At 38.3% G+C, this 19,962-nt stretch overlaps 2 protein-coding genes and 1 non-coding gene across 27 annotated transcripts in view; 1 reads left to right on the top strand and 2 right to left on the bottom strand.

The window, feature by feature from the left end:
- EPB41L2 (erythrocyte membrane protein band 4.1 like 2) overlaps positions 1 to 9,108 on the top strand; it is a 123,706-nt gene extending 114,598 nt beyond the window's left edge. For all 22 annotated transcript variants that reach the window (XM_055809809.1, XM_055809806.1, XM_055809804.1 and 19 more), the window contains 3 exons: positions 1,225 to 1,305; positions 4,043 to 4,181; positions 7,860 to 9,108. In XM_055809809.1, coding sequence (XP_055665784.1) covers positions 1,225 to 1,305; positions 4,043 to 4,150 — 189 coding nt within the window. In that variant the 3' untranslated portion in view covers positions 4,151 to 4,181; positions 7,860 to 9,108. The remainder of the gene's footprint in view (positions 1 to 1,224; positions 1,306 to 4,042; positions 4,182 to 7,859) is intronic.
- LOC114013958 (uncharacterized) lies at positions 1,296 to 19,470 on the bottom strand. Of its 3 annotated transcripts, XR_008748018.1 has the most exons (6): positions 19,303 to 19,470; positions 12,817 to 12,904; positions 12,035 to 12,169; positions 6,245 to 6,425; positions 2,221 to 3,301; positions 1,296 to 1,371 (listed from the first exon to the last, which is right to left on the bottom strand). It is a non-coding gene; the product is annotated as an uncharacterized LOC114013958 (transcript). The 3 variants fall into 3 exon arrangements; XR_008748016.1 differs by having other exon boundaries at positions 1,313 to 3,301; XR_008748017.1 differs by lacking the exon at positions 6,245 to 6,425 and having other exon boundaries at positions 1,313 to 3,301.
- SMLR1 (small leucine rich protein 1) lies at positions 14,947 to 19,332 on the bottom strand. Of its 2 annotated transcripts, XM_027795836.2 has the most exons (3): positions 19,107 to 19,332; positions 18,109 to 18,180; positions 14,947 to 15,766 (listed from the first exon to the last, which is right to left on the bottom strand). In XM_027795836.2, the coding sequence occupies exons 1-3, from the start codon at positions 19,237 to 19,239 to the stop codon at positions 15,612 to 15,614; spliced, it is 360 nt and encodes a 119-aa protein (XP_027651637.1). In that variant the 5' UTR covers positions 19,240 to 19,332; the 3' UTR covers positions 14,947 to 15,611. The 2 variants fall into 2 exon arrangements, with proteins under 2 accessions (XP_027651637.1, XP_055665785.1); XM_055809810.1 differs by lacking the exon at positions 18,109 to 18,180 and having other exon boundaries at positions 19,107 to 19,326.
- Positions 19,471 to 19,962: the final 492 nt, after the last annotated feature.

The following is a 19,962-nucleotide window of genomic DNA, read 5'->3' as shown; positions in this document are numbered from 1 at the left end:
AATTCACTGTTCACTGGATATATATTCAATATATATATTCTAAAAATTAAAATACTTTTATGATTGAAAGTTGTTTTCACAGAATGACAGTGGAAGGATGATGTTGGAAAGTTGTCAGATGAAAGTCACACAAAATAAAGTTCAGAATTTAAAGTCTGCATGCTTTGTTATACAGAGTAGTCAACAGGTCCTTTTCAGTTTCCTGTTCCCTTTTGGAATCATTAAGCAACCACCATTTTAGAAAAAAGTCTTTATTCAATAAATTGTGCTACCACAGCTGGGCAGGGGGGTGGGGTGGATAGTGTACATTTACTTGTCAAGTTCAGATGTCAAATAGTGCTGCTTTTTAGAAGGAACCATTAAAGAAAATGGTTTCAGTCTTGTCTGCTACTAGAAAATTCTGGAATTACCATAATGCAGCAGATCCTTATATTTTCTTACTGACTGCTTATTGTCAATTCAAAAGACTCTGAATTTTCTAAACTTTCTATTTTACATCCCAAACTGTTCATTATTGATAAAGAGACCTGCCAAGATAGTTTGAATATTCTAGTGGTGTTCTTAGCAGAGTCATCTTGGATCTTTTCTAATATGGTTAGTGTGTCTTCAGTAGAAGCTTGTTCTTTTATCTTTTACAGGCTGATTAAAAAAAAAAAAAGCATATAATGTTATTTCTGTGAGACTTTTTCTGTAAGCTAAACTGTTTTAATCATTACAGTAAGAAACGAAGAAACAAAGCACAAAATTATTTCCATCAGCAGTTTGAAATATGTTGAAAATATCTCACTAATGCCTATGAACAACGGAACTGAAAACCAGATCATCTTTTTATTTAATGGCTTATAATTCTTCAGAGACTGAGAAGAGGCCCATGATGGATGGGTTGAAATCAAAGAAAAGCTTCCTGGAATGTCCTTGTTGTCAGATTTATATGTCGGAAGAAGCTGGAATTCCAGTTTGTCTGCATATCTAGATCTGTTCAAACTTGGGCTCCAGTAACAGAATGAATTCTCTATTGCTTGGTTTTACCAAGTTTAGCAATTTCTAGAATGTGACTAACTGCATAACTGAAAAATGCAAGGGTGATTTAGCACTGAGAATATTTACTACTAATTGCAACTCAGTCATAGAAATTTATGTGCTTCAGTGCAATAGAAATGAGTGCTTTCTGGCTATATGGATTAATTACAAGAATGTTTCTTCCCTTTTTTGTACCATCTCTAGATGGTAAAAGGTGGAGTATCAGAAACAAGAATTGAGAAGCGCATTGTCATTACTGGAGATGCAGATATTGACCATGATGAGGTATGTAAGCTGTTAATACCATGTGCTTTTTGTAGTTCAGTGAGATCTAGGCAGTGTTTCAGAAACCTGAAATAAGAGAAACATAGAGAAGTCGAATAAGAGGACATAGAAGGACCCTGAGACTGTTAATTGTGGCAAAATTGTTAAGCAGTTGTGTTTTGTGAGTAAGGAGCATTTAGAATATAACTGAAAGAAAACCAGCATTTGTAACTTTGCAGCATAGATCATGTGAATGGATTTCTTATTATTTTTAAAGGGATTGCTTTTTTTGGAAGACACAGTTTATTTAGTGCCGCTTTTGCCATTTGGAAGGAAAAGCATTACTAAAATAATCTTATTTTGATACATTAATCTGGATAGATGGGAGTCTCTACTGTGTTGTGTCAGCAACATCGAATACAGCACTCATTTTGACTGAAAGCTTTGAAATACATTAAAGCATCAGCTGCTTAAATTTAAAAAATAGTTTTTTACTTGTATTTATTGAATTATGTATAACAGAAGTAATTGCTGATCTGTGGAATCTTATGTAAGTACCTTTCACCTCTATCAATACCAAAGCAGTATTTTACGATGTCTCAGAAACTGAGGTTAAAATCACTTCTATTTGCCCAATTAAGAAGGCTGAATTTAAGCAGTACATGGGAAAATAATTGAGAAATTGTAATTATCTATTTTTTGCAGTGATGATTACACAATTTTTTTTGTTTTTCATCTAAGAAACTACAGTAACAAAGTTGATCAACAGTCACTGGGTAATTCAAATAGAAAAGCCTACCTTCTACATAAAGTTGCATTGAATCTAATTCTAACTTTATAAAAGTTAGACAAATCAACATAACAAGATTTAATTTAACTTCTTAATTGTAATATACTGAGAGCTCTCGGGGAATTTAATCTCACATTTTGATTTACCTCCAGAAAGTGGCTCTTGACAACTTGAATCTCTTCTCGAAACTCATAATTAAATGACAGGGCTGTTCATCATCAGGAATGGCTCTTGTTTGCCTTGTCACACGTTCAGTGCACTTCTGACATCTGGAAAGGTCACACGATACTTTTAGTATACCAGACAATTCTCTAAGCCCTTCTTTGTTATAAGTGGGTAGTGAAGTAAAAAAATGAAATTATAAAAAAGGAAGTACAAAATATTATTTCAATCACTGACGTTTAAAGCAGCAGTGAGCAGCTTTTAAGAGATTTAAAGAAATCTCTACCACTTTTTCTTCAGTGGGTGTGGAGCGCTTTAAATGCACAAACTACATGCTGGATGTTTATTCTTTTAGCTCTCTACATCACTAGAACAGTTTTGAACAGGAAAATAGTATTTTATTTTTGAGTTTCAGAATACAAATGCTTGTATTACTTGTAATTTAACAGTTAGAGACTTAAGGTTTTTCATCGTTTATGGTTTGATTATAAACGCTAATTCTTAAATCTCAACAGCCACTTTCTTTTAAATCCTCATTTTACTACAGAGATTGCACTTGGCATATTGTAAAAGACAAACTAATAAAGAATTTTCAGGATTAATACATCAACAAACATCAGTATTGTACCAATGCACACTGTGTGTTCTTCTGCACCTATTTTCTTAATAGGATTTCAAACTCATTATCATGTAATATATAAGGTGGCTAATGTTGGTGTTTCCAGTCTCTCTTCAGAGTTAGTTATTTCTTCTCCCACTTACCACCTGTGGCTCGGGAAATTGTCAGTTTTCTAAATTAAGATAATCTTTTTTGTTGCATTATATTTTTCTGGCTCCTTATAGTATATTCAGGGGTTTTCAGTTCTGGTTGATATTAAGGTGAACACTGAGATTACTGTTGTCTCAGAATGCCTTCCAGTTTCTTCTATTTTTTTCTTGTGTTGGGTTCCAACAGTAAATAGCTCTGTGAAATAAGATTTAGATCAGGGGAAGGAACAGAAGGTCCCAGGTGCTCTTTCTCCCGTTCTGCCTCAGAGAGTGCTCTTCTGTGGTTGACTGTAAAGCCTTGTGTAGAACAGAATAGAACAGAACATTTAAGTTGGAAGGGAGTTACAACAATCATCTAGTGCAACTGCCAGCTGTGTATATTGGTACGTCTCTTAAGAAGATAAAATTTCATAAAATGTGGAAGAGCGATTATGAGAGACTTAATAATACTTGCATTTACGCTTCCCTGAGTTAAGCTAGAGAAGGTTCTCTTAAACTAGTAAAAGGAGAAAATGGAGATTCTGGGGCTAAGGAAGAAATTTCTGTTATGACCTTCTTTCAGAGTTTCAGTACCATAATTATATGTTCCAAATTATCTTTCCATTTTACTCTGGAAACAGAAGGGAACTGTTATTTTTCTGAAGTCTTTTTTGTGAAGTCTTTATTTGCTAGATCTGTTGCAGAAGCTCAAAAACTTCTGCGATGTAAGAAAACTTACTGTATCCTGGAATGAGCTAGAAAAGTTACAGAATAACTTTATGGTTATTTGTTACTTCCTGGAAATTTAGGTTAATTTTTAGCATAGTGGATTCTTTCTTCTTTTTTGGTTGTTTTTTTGTGGTTTGGGGGTTGATTGGTTTTGGGTTTTTATTGGGTGTTTGGTTGTGGGGTTTTTTACCCCTGAGCCCTCTGAAGTTCAAGACTTTAAAGTTCTGAACAATTATAACCAAAATTTCCAATACTACTCTCTCATTCTCTTGACCCCACATGAATGTCCTTTTGCTGGTGTTGAGTTACATATTTCGAATACATTTGCAGGCCCTGGCACAGGCAATCAAAGAAGCCAAAGAACAGCACCCTGACATGTCTGTCACAAGAGTGGTGGTGCACAAAGAAACTGAACTTGCTGAGGAAGATGAAAAGTAAAATCAAAAATGCCCTGAAGCAAATACTTCAGGTAAGCTTATGTATATAATTAATGTAGGAAAATGAAGCATCAGTTTTCTGTTGCATACTGTAATAAAAGGCTTGAAAAAATATGGAGTGTCTTTGATATGTACTGTCACAAAATGGTGAGTTGAAAGAGGTGCTAACAGTAGGCTGTTAGTGTAAGAATGCTTATCTTAAGTCCAATCTGACATTAATTTTAATTGCAAATTTTCCTGTATATGTCTCCCAGTTTTGTCACAGTGCTCTCTTGGCATTTCCTACCATGTTTGGTCAAGTTGTTTATATTGATGTGAGTTTGGGCATTTTCTGCAAAATGTGAAGAATGTGTCACATTTTTGTGTTTACATGTACAATTACAGTCCTTGCCTTAAATCTTGCTTGTTTAGTGGGAAGACTATGTGAAGTTCTCAGTAGCGAAAAGGGCACACTTGGGCATTTTAACTTAGTCAGCTAATTCTTGATCCTAAGCACAATGAAATAATTAACCTTTTATCATATTCCCAGGCAAGGAGGTAAATGCACTGCAAACTCAAGTTTTAAAGCCTCTTAGCAGTTGAAAGCGGTATTTGAAGGAATGTCAGTTTCAGGCCCTCATTTCTAGAAATAAAAAAACTAAAAACAAACACACACACACACGCTTTACTTGATGTATTCAATAGATAGATCAGAATGAACACTGAATAAATTTGCTGTTGCACTGGTTATAGGCTTATGTCTTAAAGCTCAATAACTATTCGGATGTATAAAGCTTCAGATTTCTTTTGCTTGTCACACTGATTGATGTCATGAAACTGAAACTTCAGATTTTTCAAACTTGATGGTTTTTTTAACTGTAGATTCATATTGAAGGAAAAGGCTTCATTTGGAATGGTTAATTAACAATGGGAGAGATTAAAAATAAATAGTTTAAAAAGCAATGTTTCAAGTCTTTGTTGGGAGACATCTTAGTTTCTGCTGATGAGTGTATTTGGCTAAAGAGCAGAGGTGCTACTGGCGCATTTTGAGAGGGAGAACTGGTTTTACTACAAATTTAAGCTTTTAATATGCATTTTGATCAATGTTAATGTAGGGGGAGAAAAGGTAAAAGAAACACATTTTCTATTTTTTAAAGAAATTAGAGTTGTCATGATTCTTATTTCCTTGGTTCAGTAATTTATACAACGGTGGTTGCAGCCCATGTAAAAAAGACTTCTAGGTCCTGTACAGGCATGCATTCCCTTAGTATCAATGAAGTTTTTTACCAAAGGTAAGATACCTGTCATAAACTTCATCCTGCAGCTTCAGGAGGCTTCTAGATATTATAGAATCATACAACCACAGAATGGTTTGGGTTGGAAGGGACCTTAAAGATCATCTAGTTCCAACCCACCTGCCATGGGCAGGGACACCTTCCACTAGAGCAGGTTGCTCACAGCCCCATCCAGCCTGGCCTGGAACACTGCCAGGGATGGGGCATCCCACAGCTCCTCTGGGAAACCCCTTCCAGTGCCTCACCAGCCTCACAGTGAAGAATTTCTTCCTAGTTATGGAAGTTTATAAATTACCTTTTAGCCAGTTTCCTCTGAGATTGCTGAGAAACTAATGCTGGAAGTCTTACATCACAGTGGAGCTAAGTTTGAGCTGCCCCCTGAAAAAGTCTTCAGTTTTGGTCAGATTATTGTATGTTTGAAAGTGGAATGAATAACTTTTGCTTACAACTGTACAAACCAGGAAAACAACATGGATCAATTTTGGAAGTGCTAGGTCAACACTCACCTGGATATTAATAACTAATACTTTTTAAATTTATTTAACATGTAATGTTATAAACTGTAGAAATAACAAAGGGGAGATTGTTTATGAGGGTGGATTGAGGAAATGTAACGAAAATTAGGGACTCTGCACAAATCTCAGTATGTTTTTTCACTGTACCTTTATTTCACTGTTCCATTGGATTTGTTTTGTAGCTTTGTTGCTTAGTGACACTGAAAATGGGTATAGCATATATGCTTCAGCTTTGTTTTTAAATCACAAAAGAGGACATGGAATTCTACTGAATTGTGAGGTAGGGAAGCGTGGATGAGTCCTTACATCGCATAAATGCTCCAGAAGGGCTTGGAAAGATCCACATCTCTTTTGAGAGAGCTCTTAGTTTGTAGCAAGGAGAATGCCTGCGGTTTCAGTAATTTCTCTGGTCCCTTGGTACACAACAACGTTAAACACGTACGCTCAAACCATCCTTCTTGTATTTTCAGCATTTACATAGCAGAATCTAGGGCAGAAAGATACACTGTGACAGCAGAACAGATCATTTTGATTTGCAAGGATTTGCTATTATAATATGCGCTACCATCACATTTTTCATTTATTATTAATCAGTATGAATTTAAAGGTCTTGGGAGCAGGGATTGCCTCTTCTGTTATATTTGTGCAGAGTGTGCCAGTTTCTTCATGCTACCTTAATCCAGAAAAATATCTTTCAAATTGATCTTCAACATAATCTATCCCATACATATAATTCCATCTTTCATAAAGGGACTGTGTCATGGGAGGAAGAAACAATCTTAGCAGGTTTGCACCACATTTCTGTATTAGTGACCAGCTGTAAAGTTGATTCTGTTCCTTCATCAAATGTTTAACTATGTAAAGATTTTATTCAGAAAAAACAATCAAATAATTCTGCTGAGGGTGTTTTTTCTGAGAAATATGTACATTGTGGAATGTTGTTTGCAATATATCGGAGTGTCAGATGTTATGTGAGTTTGCCGATTGCTTTATAGCTCTTGGTCTGAAATGCTTGTGAGAGAGTTAAAGAGGACTAATATGAAGGCATTTCACCACGCTGCTCTTGTATTTGAGATCTGGTGACTTTGATAATGCCTTATAGTTAAACGTGAAGGAAAAAGTTTAGCTGTCTATACACGGGCCACCTGAAGTGCCTTGAATATCTGTCTGCAGCTTGGACCATCAAAGGCAGGGGTCCTCAAACTACAGCCCACAGGCTGGATACGGCCCCCAGGGTCCTCAGTCCGGCCCCCGGTATTTACAGACCCCCCTGCCCCCCCCCGCCGGGGGTTGGGGGGGAAACCAAGCAGCCGCAGATGGCTGCCTGCCACTGCATCCGCACGCCGGCCCCTGGTTAAAAAGTTTGAGGACCCCTGATCTAGGGCCCTATGCCCTCCTGTATCAGCGAGGGGCAGGTGGGGCTGCAGAAACAGCTCTAGGCAGTTGTGTCTGGGCAATGGATTCATGCCATGGATTTTGATTAGTTGTTTCTAAGGTGATGAAAGCTCTGCCCTGATGACTATGGTAGCATTGTTTTTGCAGACTTTTTTTCTCTAAATTAAAGTGAGACACATTACACTCTGATTCTGAAGGATTAATTGAACAATTGAACTTATTTTTTTATTTATGCACTAGATTGTGGATTAAAATTTTCAGTAAACTGTGCAAGAGTTGACTTTTAAAATACAGTGATAATTTTGGGGAGGGAATAAATACACTAAAACAAGGAAAACACTGACAGACACTGAATTACTATTTACCTCGTGATCGAAGGGGGCTTCAGTTAATGGAACATGTTTTTAGGAAATAACCTTCCCCCAAAATACCTATATGGAAAAAAAGACTTCTTGACTCTGATGTGACAGTCACATAGTATCCATTATGAAAGCTTATGTAATCTTCCCCCTCCTTTTTCTTCCAGAAGTAAAAGTGATACTGACCGTGATCGTGACCATGAAGAACTGTAATCATTCCAAGTCATCACTACTTTACTGAATTCACCAAGACTAGCAATGATGACCAGATGTTCAAGACTTACATGCCAATACCAAACTCCATTTTAACATCTTTGGTCTATATTCCCTTACAATCTTTCTTGTTTATTTTTATAACCACTTCTTAACAATCTTAGATATTTTTTTTTTTACATGAAGTTTTAGAGGGTGTGATCTTCTTTTGCACAAATACTTGTACTTCTGAAGCTGATTCTTAATTGTATGAAAGTGGACAAAAAAAGTCTGGAAAGTATTGTTCACTGGAACTGGTGGTAATTGTGCAGAAAGGGAGATCTTTACTAATTTAGATATAGTTTTTTCAAAATATCTCAAGTGAAATCTCTTACAGGAGTAATTTACAGATTATTTTTTTCAGATTATTCAGGTAAATATATGGTATCACATAACAAAGATTTTTATAAATATACAACATTTCCTAAAATTTGAAAAAATATATTTCTTTGGATACATTTTATACTGATATCTCTGAAACTCCTTCTGTTCTAAGGGTCTCCTCTCTGTGGAGCAGAGATGGTGTAGCAGTCTATAGAGGAGAAGGAGTTGCAGACACATTTCTTCTGACTGAGCACTGTGTTCTTTATGCACTTTGGTGCCAATGCTCAACTTTTTGCAGACGTTTTGCTGTCTGCAGCATTCCAGATAAGGAAAGAAGGAAGAACAAAATGTCTTTCTCGTCTTCCAACAAGAGATGATCTAGGCAGCTTAAAACCTTAGTGCTTTTTTTCTTACTGTGTCCCAACTTCAACACTTCCATAATTTGAACACATGTAGGATGCTTGCTTTCTATTAAACCTCACTGTCTCCATGTTAAAACTGACTTTTCTGTTATTGAGAAGGTATATGTTTCAGATGCTTCATCTAATGGTTATCGCAGGTTTTTAGGATACTGAGTGAAAGTGTTCAATGGACTCCATTCATGAAGTAATAAGACAGTACCATCATTTGAGACTGCCATTGAAAAAACCTGTTAATTATTTTGGATTTTATTTTTATTTTGTTCTCACGGGGGGGGTTGTATGTTTGTGGGGTTTTTTTTGCTGTCAACTCTGTGTATAGTTAAAAAGCCAAATTAGATTTATAGCAGCTTGAAGTTGTATTAAGTGATATTTTGCTTTCTGTAATTCTGTTATAAAATAAAGTTGTTTATTCTCTGTATGACTTTTGGCACTCAGACATGAACTTGGAAGATACTTAAAGTGAGCAAATCACTTATGAGAAGTGCAGTTCTAGAGGCCACAGGACCTTGAAAAGCAGGGATTAATACAAGTAGTCTCCAGGGTTACCAGAAGGGTGGCCCAATTGCCTGGCTCCTAATACTGATACTAAAGTATCAGTGTTTTTTAGACATCTTCCAAAGCATCCTGGTTCAGAGAGCAAATCTTCAGATGCCAAAATAGACAAGATTTGGACAGCACAGCGCAAGTTAAAATGCCCCTCAGTCTGGAAGTAGTCATGGAGTTAGGATGTGCTATGGTCTTCAAGTAACTTAACAAATCACGACGTTCTTTTTCACTTCTGAGTGATATATTTTTGGTGCTATTCTCAGTTTAGATTGCTGCCATCTGTCAGCATGCTTGCTTAACAGAAATTCATATTAGTTTCGGCTTCATAGAATTTGGGTAACACAAGACAACAGTAACCAAGATACTGATTTCTGTGTGCATATAGGCATTCTCAACTCCATCCCGTGTTACCCAGAAAGATACCAGATAAAAATCTTACTTGCTTATCTTCAAAAACAGAGACATTCTGCCTTTCAAAAGGGGATAGAGGACCTCACCCAGCTTAATAACTTAAGAACACTGCCACAACACTGTGCATGAGTAAGGAGGTTGTCAAGGAAGTGGCAAGTTTGGGATATGTTAGTGGAGGTCAAAATAGAGGTACATGCATTTAGGGAGATGTCTTAATAGGTATTTCATGCAAAAGTGTGTAAGAAGCAGCTCTATAAAATCTTTTAGGTATTTCTGATATGGGTGTAGTATTAGTTGCAGAACTTGTTTGATGGGGTGGGGGAAAGAGTGTTGCTTCAATTCCTTACTGATTTGGATGTTTCTGATATGTTAGACACTAGATCAATATTGGGTTTTATTGCAATTGTATTTAATTCTAAAAACTGCAAATATAATGTTCTTGAAAATAATATTACTTCTGCTGAGAGCTGTATTTCTTCAAATACTAGTCAGAACCTTTTGTCAGGGAAAAATAGTGCTTTCAGGTTAGCATAGCTTGTGCATAACTATCACTTCCATTGATTACACATGTGCTAATTAAACAAACATTGTCATGCAGAAAAACATAAGCCCTAAGTGTGATCAGTCCTAAAACCAGGCAAGTTTTTACAGATTCTGGTTGTATGTAATTATTCAAACGTTCTGTAATATTGTGCAATTCTGATGAGTTTTCATTGTTACTTTTTTTTTTTTTACATTATGTATCTGTAACAAAAACTGCAACATGCAGCAGTTGTTCTCAAGGCACTTCACAAGCTGGCTTTATAATAAATAGGCAATTTCAAATACAATTACAATCTCATTTAATAAGAAGATATTCCAGTAATTAATTCTGCTTAAATGATTAGAAAAGTGAGTGATGTGGATCCTACACAAAAATACTTAATACGTCTTTCTTTTTAATCATGATTACCTAAGGATTCATAATAATGTTGGAATTGTTTTACAGATTGTTTCCTAGATTAAGGTTTCATAAAGGACAAAAAAGCAACTCTGGTGACAGACTTAAAAAAAAAAAATAATTTCTTTTTCAAAGTAATGAGCAACTACAATGCAAAATGTTTCTTGAAGTATTCTATTTGACGACTCAGGCTAAGTGGCAGCTTTTGGTTTGGCCACAGTAGAACTGAAATAGATGGAATAAAATAAACGAAATACTATGACAGAGGTCAGAGTTTGAGAGATTTAATAGTGACCAGAACAACAACTAACTGTACCCTTGGCCAGGATGCAGTGGAAGCTTTCTTGCTTTTAGGCACGTTAACCATGGAAGTGGGCCTCTTGGAGCAGTTGGTATCCTGCACTGGTTAACCTGACTATACTTCTGGAAGGTTTGAAACTATTTTGACTTTCAGGCTGCTCAGTTGTTTGGGGTTTTTATATACTGCACTTGGGTTAGTGATATTAGTATGAATTACAAGCATTAGAAATACTGCTGATACCTGTAAGTGTTAAATTACTCTGGCATGAAGCAAATCCTACAAGCGTTTTTGGAGGTAAGTATCTATGAGTGGCCATAGTGGGCCAGGCTCAGTGACTAACGCTCCCAGATTCATGCCTCTGAAGCCACTGGTAGTTGCCTAGAGGGGTGTGCAAGAATAAGTGCTGTCTGGAAAGTAGTACTTGCCCAAATATTCTTCCAGTTTTCAGCAATTTTCAAAGACGTACTGATCTATCAGTCTTTCATATTTATTGGCCTCTATGGATTTTTGGCTAACTCCTTTTTAAAAAATCCATCTGGCAGGCATTTTCACTATTCCATGTGTCTTAAGGAAAAAACACCTTTCTTTTCTTTTACCTGCGTCTGCAAGCTTCATTTGATAGCACCAGTGCAGATATTAGAAGAGACCTAACAGTAATTCTCTTAAGTCATTCCCCAGCCAAAAGCTGTTCCACAATTCTTTATCATTCTTATCATCTTTCTCTGCACCTTTCCTACTTAAGTGTTGAGACTTTATATTCTGTTCTGGAAAGTGAGAAGGAAGCAATCATAGATAGGCAGGAAGGTTTTAAACAGGTTTCCTGGTTGTAGATGGATTGGAACCCTGGCTTGGTATTATTTATTGCTGGTGACAGGAAGACAGATGACTCCTTAGTGATAACAATAATTGAAGACAAGTTATTTCCTTGCAATCACTGTTTTCATATATATTTAGAAAGAGTTTTTAAAATTTATCTAGACAAAGGCTTAGTTCTATGGTGTTATTTAAATATATATTTTTTGCTTTGTGAAGGAATTATGCAAGATACCATGGTATAATTCATGCTAATGGCATGAAAACAGAGGTATTCCTTGACATTATTCATTAACAGAACTGAAAACAGCAAGGCCTGAGGGTTTTCATTACCTGTTACTGAGTCTTGAACATCAGATCCTCCTACATCTTGGCAAGTACGGCTCAGTAAGTAGTTGTGTGAAAGGCGTCCAGAGTATCTATATAGTGTCATCTTTGGAATCCATACCACCATTTTACAGTAAAGTGCTGTTAAAGAATGGTATCACCTTTCAACATTTTAAATCTCTCTATTCTCAGTCATTTTGTGAAATCAACAAAATCAGTTTTATGCTGTGGTAAGCCTTGCTGAACTTCAGTTCTCTATCTTTACATGTGGCCCAGGCCAATCTTTTCTTGGGTGGTGGTGCAATGGGTGTTTGGAACTGAGGGGGGAGGATGTCAGAAGGTGTTACAATTCTGACAGTATCCAAGATCACCACTTTTCTGTTGGCAGCACTTCCTTAAATGTAAAAAGTCAAATCTCAGCAGCAGCTATCTAACTTCCCTGCAAAGGATTGTGTAGATTGTAGTTAATAAAAGAAGAGGAAAGAATATATTACAGAAAGTATTTAAAAGTTTTCTTAAAAGATATCAATATCACAGAAGTTCATGTACTCAGGTAAACAATAATTTCAACGGTGTGGCTGAAGAACACACACTTTCTCTTCAAAGCTGCTGGTCTGTTTAGAAAGCAAAAATTTGTTCTCTAAGAAATATGTGGGAAAACATGAACTGTTCCATAGCACAGGATACCAGATCATTTGGCAGTCAGTCCTGTGTGTTGCAAGGTTCTATACCAGCTGCTTCTGAGGAAGCTGTTGGACACTTACACAGCAAATGATGAAATAACCTACCTCTGGCGAGGTACGGAGCAGAGTCGTGGCAGGAAGCCAGTAGGTCAGGCTCACTGATTCTGTACGACGTTTTTTCTAGGCTGGGCAGCTGTAAGCAGGGTTGGATCATTAAAATCAAACTTTCAGATCTCTTTCCTTAGATACCATGTTATACCTGGCTTTAACTTTTGGATCTCTACTGTCTGCGGTGGTTTTGATCTTTAACATCACAGCCTACAGGAACATTGACATTGAAGAAACTGTGTAACCAGAAGAACAGAACTTTATGTCTGTTAATAATAGCTACATGAGACCATTTTTCTTAACAATCTTCATGTGTTACATCTTGGTGTGTCAGTTGCTGTGTCACGTAAGTATTCATAAATACACTTCTGACACTGCATAATAACTGTCTTATTATTTTTTCAGTAAACCTTGAATTCTTTATATAATGGCATAGATCTAAGCTTAGAAGCATTAAAAATGAAACAAAGCATCACATTCTTTCCCATCATCACTGCTTTCATGGGATCATAATGGATCTTTCAATGAGAGCAGCTGTATTTTGTTTGCTTAGTGCCAGCGCTTAGAGTAGAAAAACAGAGTTGAGTAGAGGTAGGAGCAGGCCAATATTAAGACCTTTTGAGACTTTACAGTTAGCTCTGGCTGTACTAGATGTAAAGAAAGTGTGTACTGCTTTGGACTGTGCTGTACTAGGCGTGCCAGGCAATGTAGAAGCCCAGGTATGAGAGGAGCTCGGGGAGCAGGGGCTCCCCAGTGTCCCGAGTAGCCACTCAGCAGCCGGGTGGCAGGGAGCTGTGGTGAGTGCCGACCTGAGAGCTGCCTCTGGAGTGCTTCATTCCTTTTGCTGTCTGAAACACATCAGGCTTGTTGCTAGTCAAATGACATTTCTGGTGTGCAGTTGAAGAGCTAAAGGACTGCACGCTTTTCTCTTACTGGGAAGAACAAGTTTATATGAAGTAAAATCAGAAGTGTTTTCAGCCTTTTGATTGCAAAATATTGGAAAAGCACTTCTGGCACCATTGCAGATGGGACATCCTGAAACACACAGAGAACACGTTAATGGGCATCTGGAGTGAATTGCCAGCTGGAGGCAGAGAGCCCTGCAATTGATCTGCAAATTGCCCTGCCAGCTGGCTGAGATAAACTTGTTTTTACTATCTTTGCTCGTCTGGGTTTTGCTGTGGTTCTCTTACAGCAAACCTTTGAAGTCAAAGTCTGCATGTATATCTTGTATTTAGCTTTTGCTGTTTATGTTAGTGCTGAGATTTCTAATCCCTGGCTTTTCCCACTCAGCACCTTCTGCTGATTTCAAATGGAACTACAAAGTACTTTGCAGTTTCAGGCATAGGTAATTCTTTTGGGAACCTAAATAGAGACTACTAGATCTAATTAGAGGTATTTGCATTTAAACATCCTAACCTTTACTTTTATTACACAAGTGTAGAGGCAGCTCTTTCCAGGTAACAAACAACTGGCTCTTCACCTCTTCAGTACAATGTATTATTCTATGTGATTTGCATAAATGTAAACCACTGTGATGAATCACCTATTTTTAAAAATCGGATAGTATTAAAATGTGAGAGAGGACTGTTACATATAGTAAAGGTACTTGCTGGTTTGACTCCTGTTTTCCTCTCATAGATTTTGATAAATTACAGTGTTCCTTAAACCTGTGGTCATGGCCTTATTTGTGTTTTATAAAATGATTCAAAAGAGTTCTTAAAAGTCTATGAGAACTGAAATTTTGCAAAACCACACATAATCTCAGACAAGGCATTATCCACTCTGTTCTTGCAGGGTGGGTAATGACAAACAGCTATAATGAAAGGTAATTGCAGACAGCAATTGCTGGCAGTTAGGGACAGTAAATATCGGGGACAGCAATGATAGTCACTTCTCATTCTTCCTCAGTTTGGGTTTAACCTTGAGAGCCAGAAACAGAGAAGCCAAAAGGCAATAATACTTTCAAACAGTTTGAGTTGCTTTTTTGTAGGCCATCTGCCACAGCCAATCTGAGATGAACTAAAAATTGTACATCTACAGCTAATGGGGGCGGGTGTGTGTGTGTGTAGATTTTTTTAATGTGTGACAAATGACACACAAAAAAAAGAAAACTCCATACTTATGGGTTTTTTTTTTTATTTGAAAAATGATCCATTTGTCCTATAAACTAGAATAATAACTGGTTTACAGAATACTGACAATCTTTTCATGGTTTCAAAATTTGACATGGTCAAGTCAGCAGAGAAGTCCTTTTGTTTCCCATCACTCTTATATTTTGCTTCCAAATTCTGTGGAAAGCATACTTTACAAAACCTATAATATTTCCCAAAGTGTACAAGCAAATAAAAAAGGCAGTTTCCCTTCACCGCCCTTCTCAATTTCCTAGATGTCAGTGCTCAATATGAATTTGCTGTTTATGCATCTTCAATTTAGTAAGACTGCCTGCCTTGTATACACCAGCTCATCTCTCTCAGGAGCTTGTCGTATAGCTTTCTTCTCTAGGCTAGGGGAGGGCTAGTGAGCAAAGTGCTTTCCCTCCCCACAAATCCTGTGTCATGTAAGGGAACTAATCCAGTATGTTGCAGGAGGTCTCTGGTGTCCGATGAGTTGCATAAAGTACGGCTTACTTGGCCTCATGTGAGAAAGTCAGACTGTTACAAGACCTTTTTGAAGGCAGCAGCTGTTTCATTTGTATGGCACAGAACTAATTTCTTCTCTTTGTTTTGCTTTTCTCTGTGGTATTTACCTACAGGTGGTGATTTTTAAATCTGCAGAGCTGAGTACTGGCTTTAAGTTTGCTTCCTGAGACACGAGACTCCCTTAAATGTCCTTTGGTTCTTGCATTTGTTCTCTTTTTGTCCAGATCTCCTGGGTTTCTGCCACCGGCCATGGTAATTCAGGAGGACATTGCCAGGGTCTTGTGCCTTGGCCAGTTCCTCATTAACTGAAAAATAGACCAAACAACACAAAAATCCATAAGAACATGCTAATTTCCTGTGGTGAATTTTCACAAAGAAAAAGAGCTGGCATATATTAGTAAGAACTAATCTTACTAAATTGAAGGTGCCTCAACAGCACGTTAGTATCAGTTTGCCCACGTTCCTAGGAGAAAGTCTTCCGAGTGTGAGATGGGGACTGTGCCCGTGCCCAGCGAAGTACTGACACAAACTATTGACGTCAACAGAAATACTCTATTCTCATTTTCCTCCACCAGCTTTCAATCAGAATAAAATCCTTAAACAAAAGCAAGGAGAGCAGTTAGCTTGTACTTGAAAATAATAATAAAAAATAAAAAAGAAGCCCAGTTAGAATAAAACAGTTTGTCACAGGGTATTAGCTTCCCTTGTCATCATTAGCTGTTCAGGAGAAATGTGTGCTGTTTTGTTTATTTGGTTTAGTTTTGTTTTTAAGGAATCTTGAAGGGCTGATACTAAAATGAGTTTTGATATATTTACATGGAGTCTCGATGCACAGAGGAAAATCAAATTCTTATTTGACGATGAAAGAAAGCAGCCTTGCTTTTAGTAATGCAAATTTGATATTTATTTTTAAAAATTTTTTTAAAAGACATCTAAGGAAATAGGCACCTAAAGCCTGCTGAATTGCTGAGTTCTGTCAGAGGGAAGGTTGGTGTTTAAAGGAGTCTGTTCTCAGACTCCTTTCTCTTAGTTGCTTTGCTCACCTGATGGTCAAGCTGAAGCTGTCTCTGCTTGCCTGTACAGGGAGAGCTGCTCAGGATTTGTGTTAGTTGGCTGGAGGCCTAAGTGCTAGGCTGGACTGTAGCAGTTTCAGATCAAGCAAAAGAAGGGCTTGGAGGGAGAGCTGGGACTGTGATGCCCAAAGTATTAAACAGACAGAAATTCATCTCACATCCTCTTGAGAGTTCCAGCCAAAACACCTGTGATCTGCAGACTGAGAATCTCCTTCCCTGAGGCACTAAACAGCCAGATGAGTCCCTGCAAGCATCCTTCTTAGTTATGAGAAGCACAGAAGAAATATTTGTTTTGCAAATTAGTCTGCCAACTACTTCATTCACCTCTCTTAGAGCCTTGATTGCTAATCTCAGAAAATTTAGGAAATCGTTACTTACACTTCACTATAAATCAAAGCTAAAAATTCCACGCTTTAAGAGAAGCAGTATTTAGCATCTTGTTCTGCAGATTATTTACAGGCCTGCAAAAAGCGCAGCTAAGGAGGAGATGGGCACTGCAGAAGGGAGCAGGCCAGTTTGTTTCAGCAGTTGATCCTGCAGGAGGAATGCCAACATCTGTGGTTTTTTTCAGGTGGGCTCTTTTGGCTTAATGAAATTACTGTCTGAGCCCCAGCAAAATACCTGATCTGATGGGATCTGTAACCCTCCTGCTTTTCCTGCTTTGCTTGATCCTAGCTGGAATAGGAAAGGAAGAGCATTGCCAGGTAAGAATGAGTTCAGTAGCATCTCAGTATTATTTTGTAATAAACTAATGGTCTAAGTACCACATGATTATTTCCTGAAAGGGAAAATCCCTGCTTCTATCCAAAGTCTAGTGCAATAATTTCATTAGTTTCCATTTCAACTGTTTTCAAGAGAGCGCTCTCAGTACTCTAGCCTTCCTGTCCTCTCACAGATACTGAATTGTACAATGCTTTGGCACCACACTGTTTTTTGGTGGTTGTTTATTAGTGTGTGAAAAACTGTCAACACCTTGCCTTAAGGATAATTTATAACTGAAGGCAGAGCTGGGTTAGGCATGCGGAACAGGCTTCCCTCGCTGATTAATTCAGCATCTAGAAGCATCTTGAACAGGAAATGTTTGAGTTTTAGCAGCCTGAAGGTAACTTGTGGTGTACACTTGTAAGGAAACAAACACCCTCTCTGTCAAAGCCTCGGGTCTAAATGTCTGGATGTTATACAAAATAGCAAGTGAACTCATTCTATGTTTCTGGGTATGTGTGGCTTTTCTTACTTTTAGAACTGTGTTAAGTTGGCCAGTTTTCAGGATTTCAGAAGACTGCAGGATACAGCAAACCTAACGAATGTACACATTGCAGTGCTTGATCTGGCATCTAGGTATCCAGGTAAGGGTTCTTCCTTAGCCTCGCACCGGGGTGGGAAAACCCAGCCTTCTGCTGTTGGGCTGTGCACCTCGGGCCAGCTTGGGGTGAGCTCTGCCACCTGCTGAGCCCTGTGGTCAGGACTGTCCTGCCTGCCCCAGCCAAGTGTCTGCTTTTGACATCATGGGTGAGCTGCTGGAGCTGAAACCTGTAGTGTGTGCATTGTGGACCATTGTCCCAGACGGTCCTCACCAAGCTGTACCGAGAAGCATCTGAAGTTTACACAGGAAATCCAGGATGTCATCTTAGCTCCCCCAACACTCCCTGTGGAGAAGAGGTTCAAAAGGCAGCTAATTTGAGGAACAAGCTTAGCCCAGCATCTGTTTAAAATGTGTTTTGGAAGGGCTGAGGAAAAGACAGGCCAAGGACTCTCAATGTGCACCAGGGCTGGCCTTGGCAGCTGGGAGCCTAAAACAACAGCAGAGCACGTGTGAATCTCCTGCTGCAGCTGGCACCCAAACATGGAAGGCATGAAGATCATCCCATTAAAACTGGATGGTCTGACATACAGGGGTTTCTCCTCTAAAGGAAACTCCCTTTTGTTACAGTTGTATCCCAGTGTCTTCTCTGGGCAGGACCAGTCAGGGTCTGCGAGCATCCTCAGTTTGCAGTACCCCAGTGCATTGCACTCACCGTGCATTTAGTTAGGTGGAGGCGTTGCTTGTTTTGGTATTACTCTGAAGACAGATTTTTGAAGTGAGCATAAATTGCTTTTAAAGTAGAAAAGGCAACATGACAAATGTACATTTAGGTACAAAGTAAAAGCAAACACATACCTTTGAAAGAACACAGACATGTACTCAATAAGCAACTGCTTATAGGGTGTAACCGCTGTTACCTGTCTCACCGAAGACTTGCACAGTAAAAGCACAGAAGAAAATGATCCATACTTTAACTACCCTATTCTTTTTCTCCATCTTAGTTGCCCCTTCTATAATGTAGTATAGTAAAATATTCCATAGTGTGGTATGTAAAACTATGGAGTTTTAAGTGAGGGTTCAATCCAAGTTCTAAACAAATTCCTCTAACATTTTTCAAATTGAAAATGGTCTAAAATGTAGTGCAACTTCATAAAATTGTTTATGGTTATAGTTCTCTTCAGTGTACTTACTGATACAAGCCTAGCAGTAGCCTGTGGAACGAGAATTTTTGCCTGCCTACCCACTCATTGCCCCCACATCCTGACTCACCTTCTAATAGTTTGATCCTGAAGTAGGCAATTAGCAGCAGCAGGAGTAAAGTCACGGGCATAAAGATCCAAGCAAAGATAATGTAGCCAGGCAGCTCCCTCACAAACACCGAAAAGATGTAACTCATGCTCATTTTCCTCAGCAACAACCGTGCTAAGCAAGATCCTTAAGATCTCCAAGTGTGGATCTTACTTACCCTGCTTTCTTCCTTTTTCCCCCTGTGTCCACGTTCTGCCCTTTGCTCAGACCGTTATCTCTTTTTGGACTTTGGTTTGTTTGTGTAGGCCTGTGATTCCCAGTAGGACTGGAGTTCACTTGCAAAGTTACTCAACCACAAAGTTTAAAAGTGTATATTGAAGTAATGTAGGACTTTGAAACCTTTGGGTATGCTGGGCCGGGCAGGGCTCAATACACATAAGGCTGCTGCCTTAAGAGCAATATGGGTTCTGTCATCTGCTAATGTTGTACAGGCCATTCTGAACAATAAGCATCCTCCTCCTAGATACATTATTAATTTTACAGTAGACCTCACATGCTCTCTGAGGGTCAAGACCCTGTTACACATACCACACAGGCACACGTGGTCTCTGCTCTGAAGAATTTTCAGACCAGACCATTGAGGCAAGCAGCAAGTGACCGAGTGGCTGCTGTACCAACAGCAGTTTTTCCTAAGAGCAGCTGCGGAACAGTGACATTCAGGAAGGTTTCTTTTTTTAGCAAAGTTGAAAATATGTGGTCGGGGGGGGGGGGGGGGGCGGGGGGGGCAAGATGTGCCAAAGAATTCAAGAACCCTTTAAACATTCAAATAACTGGGCTTGAGGTGTTCAGTATTTTCAGTTTTTCCCACCTGGCCACC

Source organism: Falco peregrinus, chromosome 7, assembly GCF_023634155.1.
Source record: "Falco peregrinus isolate bFalPer1 chromosome 7, bFalPer1.pri, whole genome shotgun sequence".
Lineage (NCBI taxonomy): Eukaryota > Metazoa > Chordata > Aves > Falconiformes > Falconidae > Falco > Falco peregrinus.
The sequence above is the reverse complement of the archived record's forward strand: the minus strand, read 5'-3'. Positions and strand labels throughout refer to the sequence as shown.

Excerpts from the sequence above, each read along its gene's own strand:
- SMLR1 (XM_027795836.2), bottom strand. The coding sequence starts at position 19,239 with ATGAGCATGAGTTACATCTTTTCGGTGTTTGTGAGGGAGCTGCCTGGC. Across the intron at positions 18,181-19,106 it reads CAGGATCAAACTATTAGAAG|GGAGTGTTGGGGGAGCTAAG; the intron begins GTGAGTCAGGAT and ends TCTTCTCCACAG. Across the intron at positions 15,767-18,108 it reads ATGCTTCTCGGTACAGCTTG|TTAATGAGGAACTGGCCAAG; the intron begins GTGAGGACCGTC and ends TCTATTTTTCAG.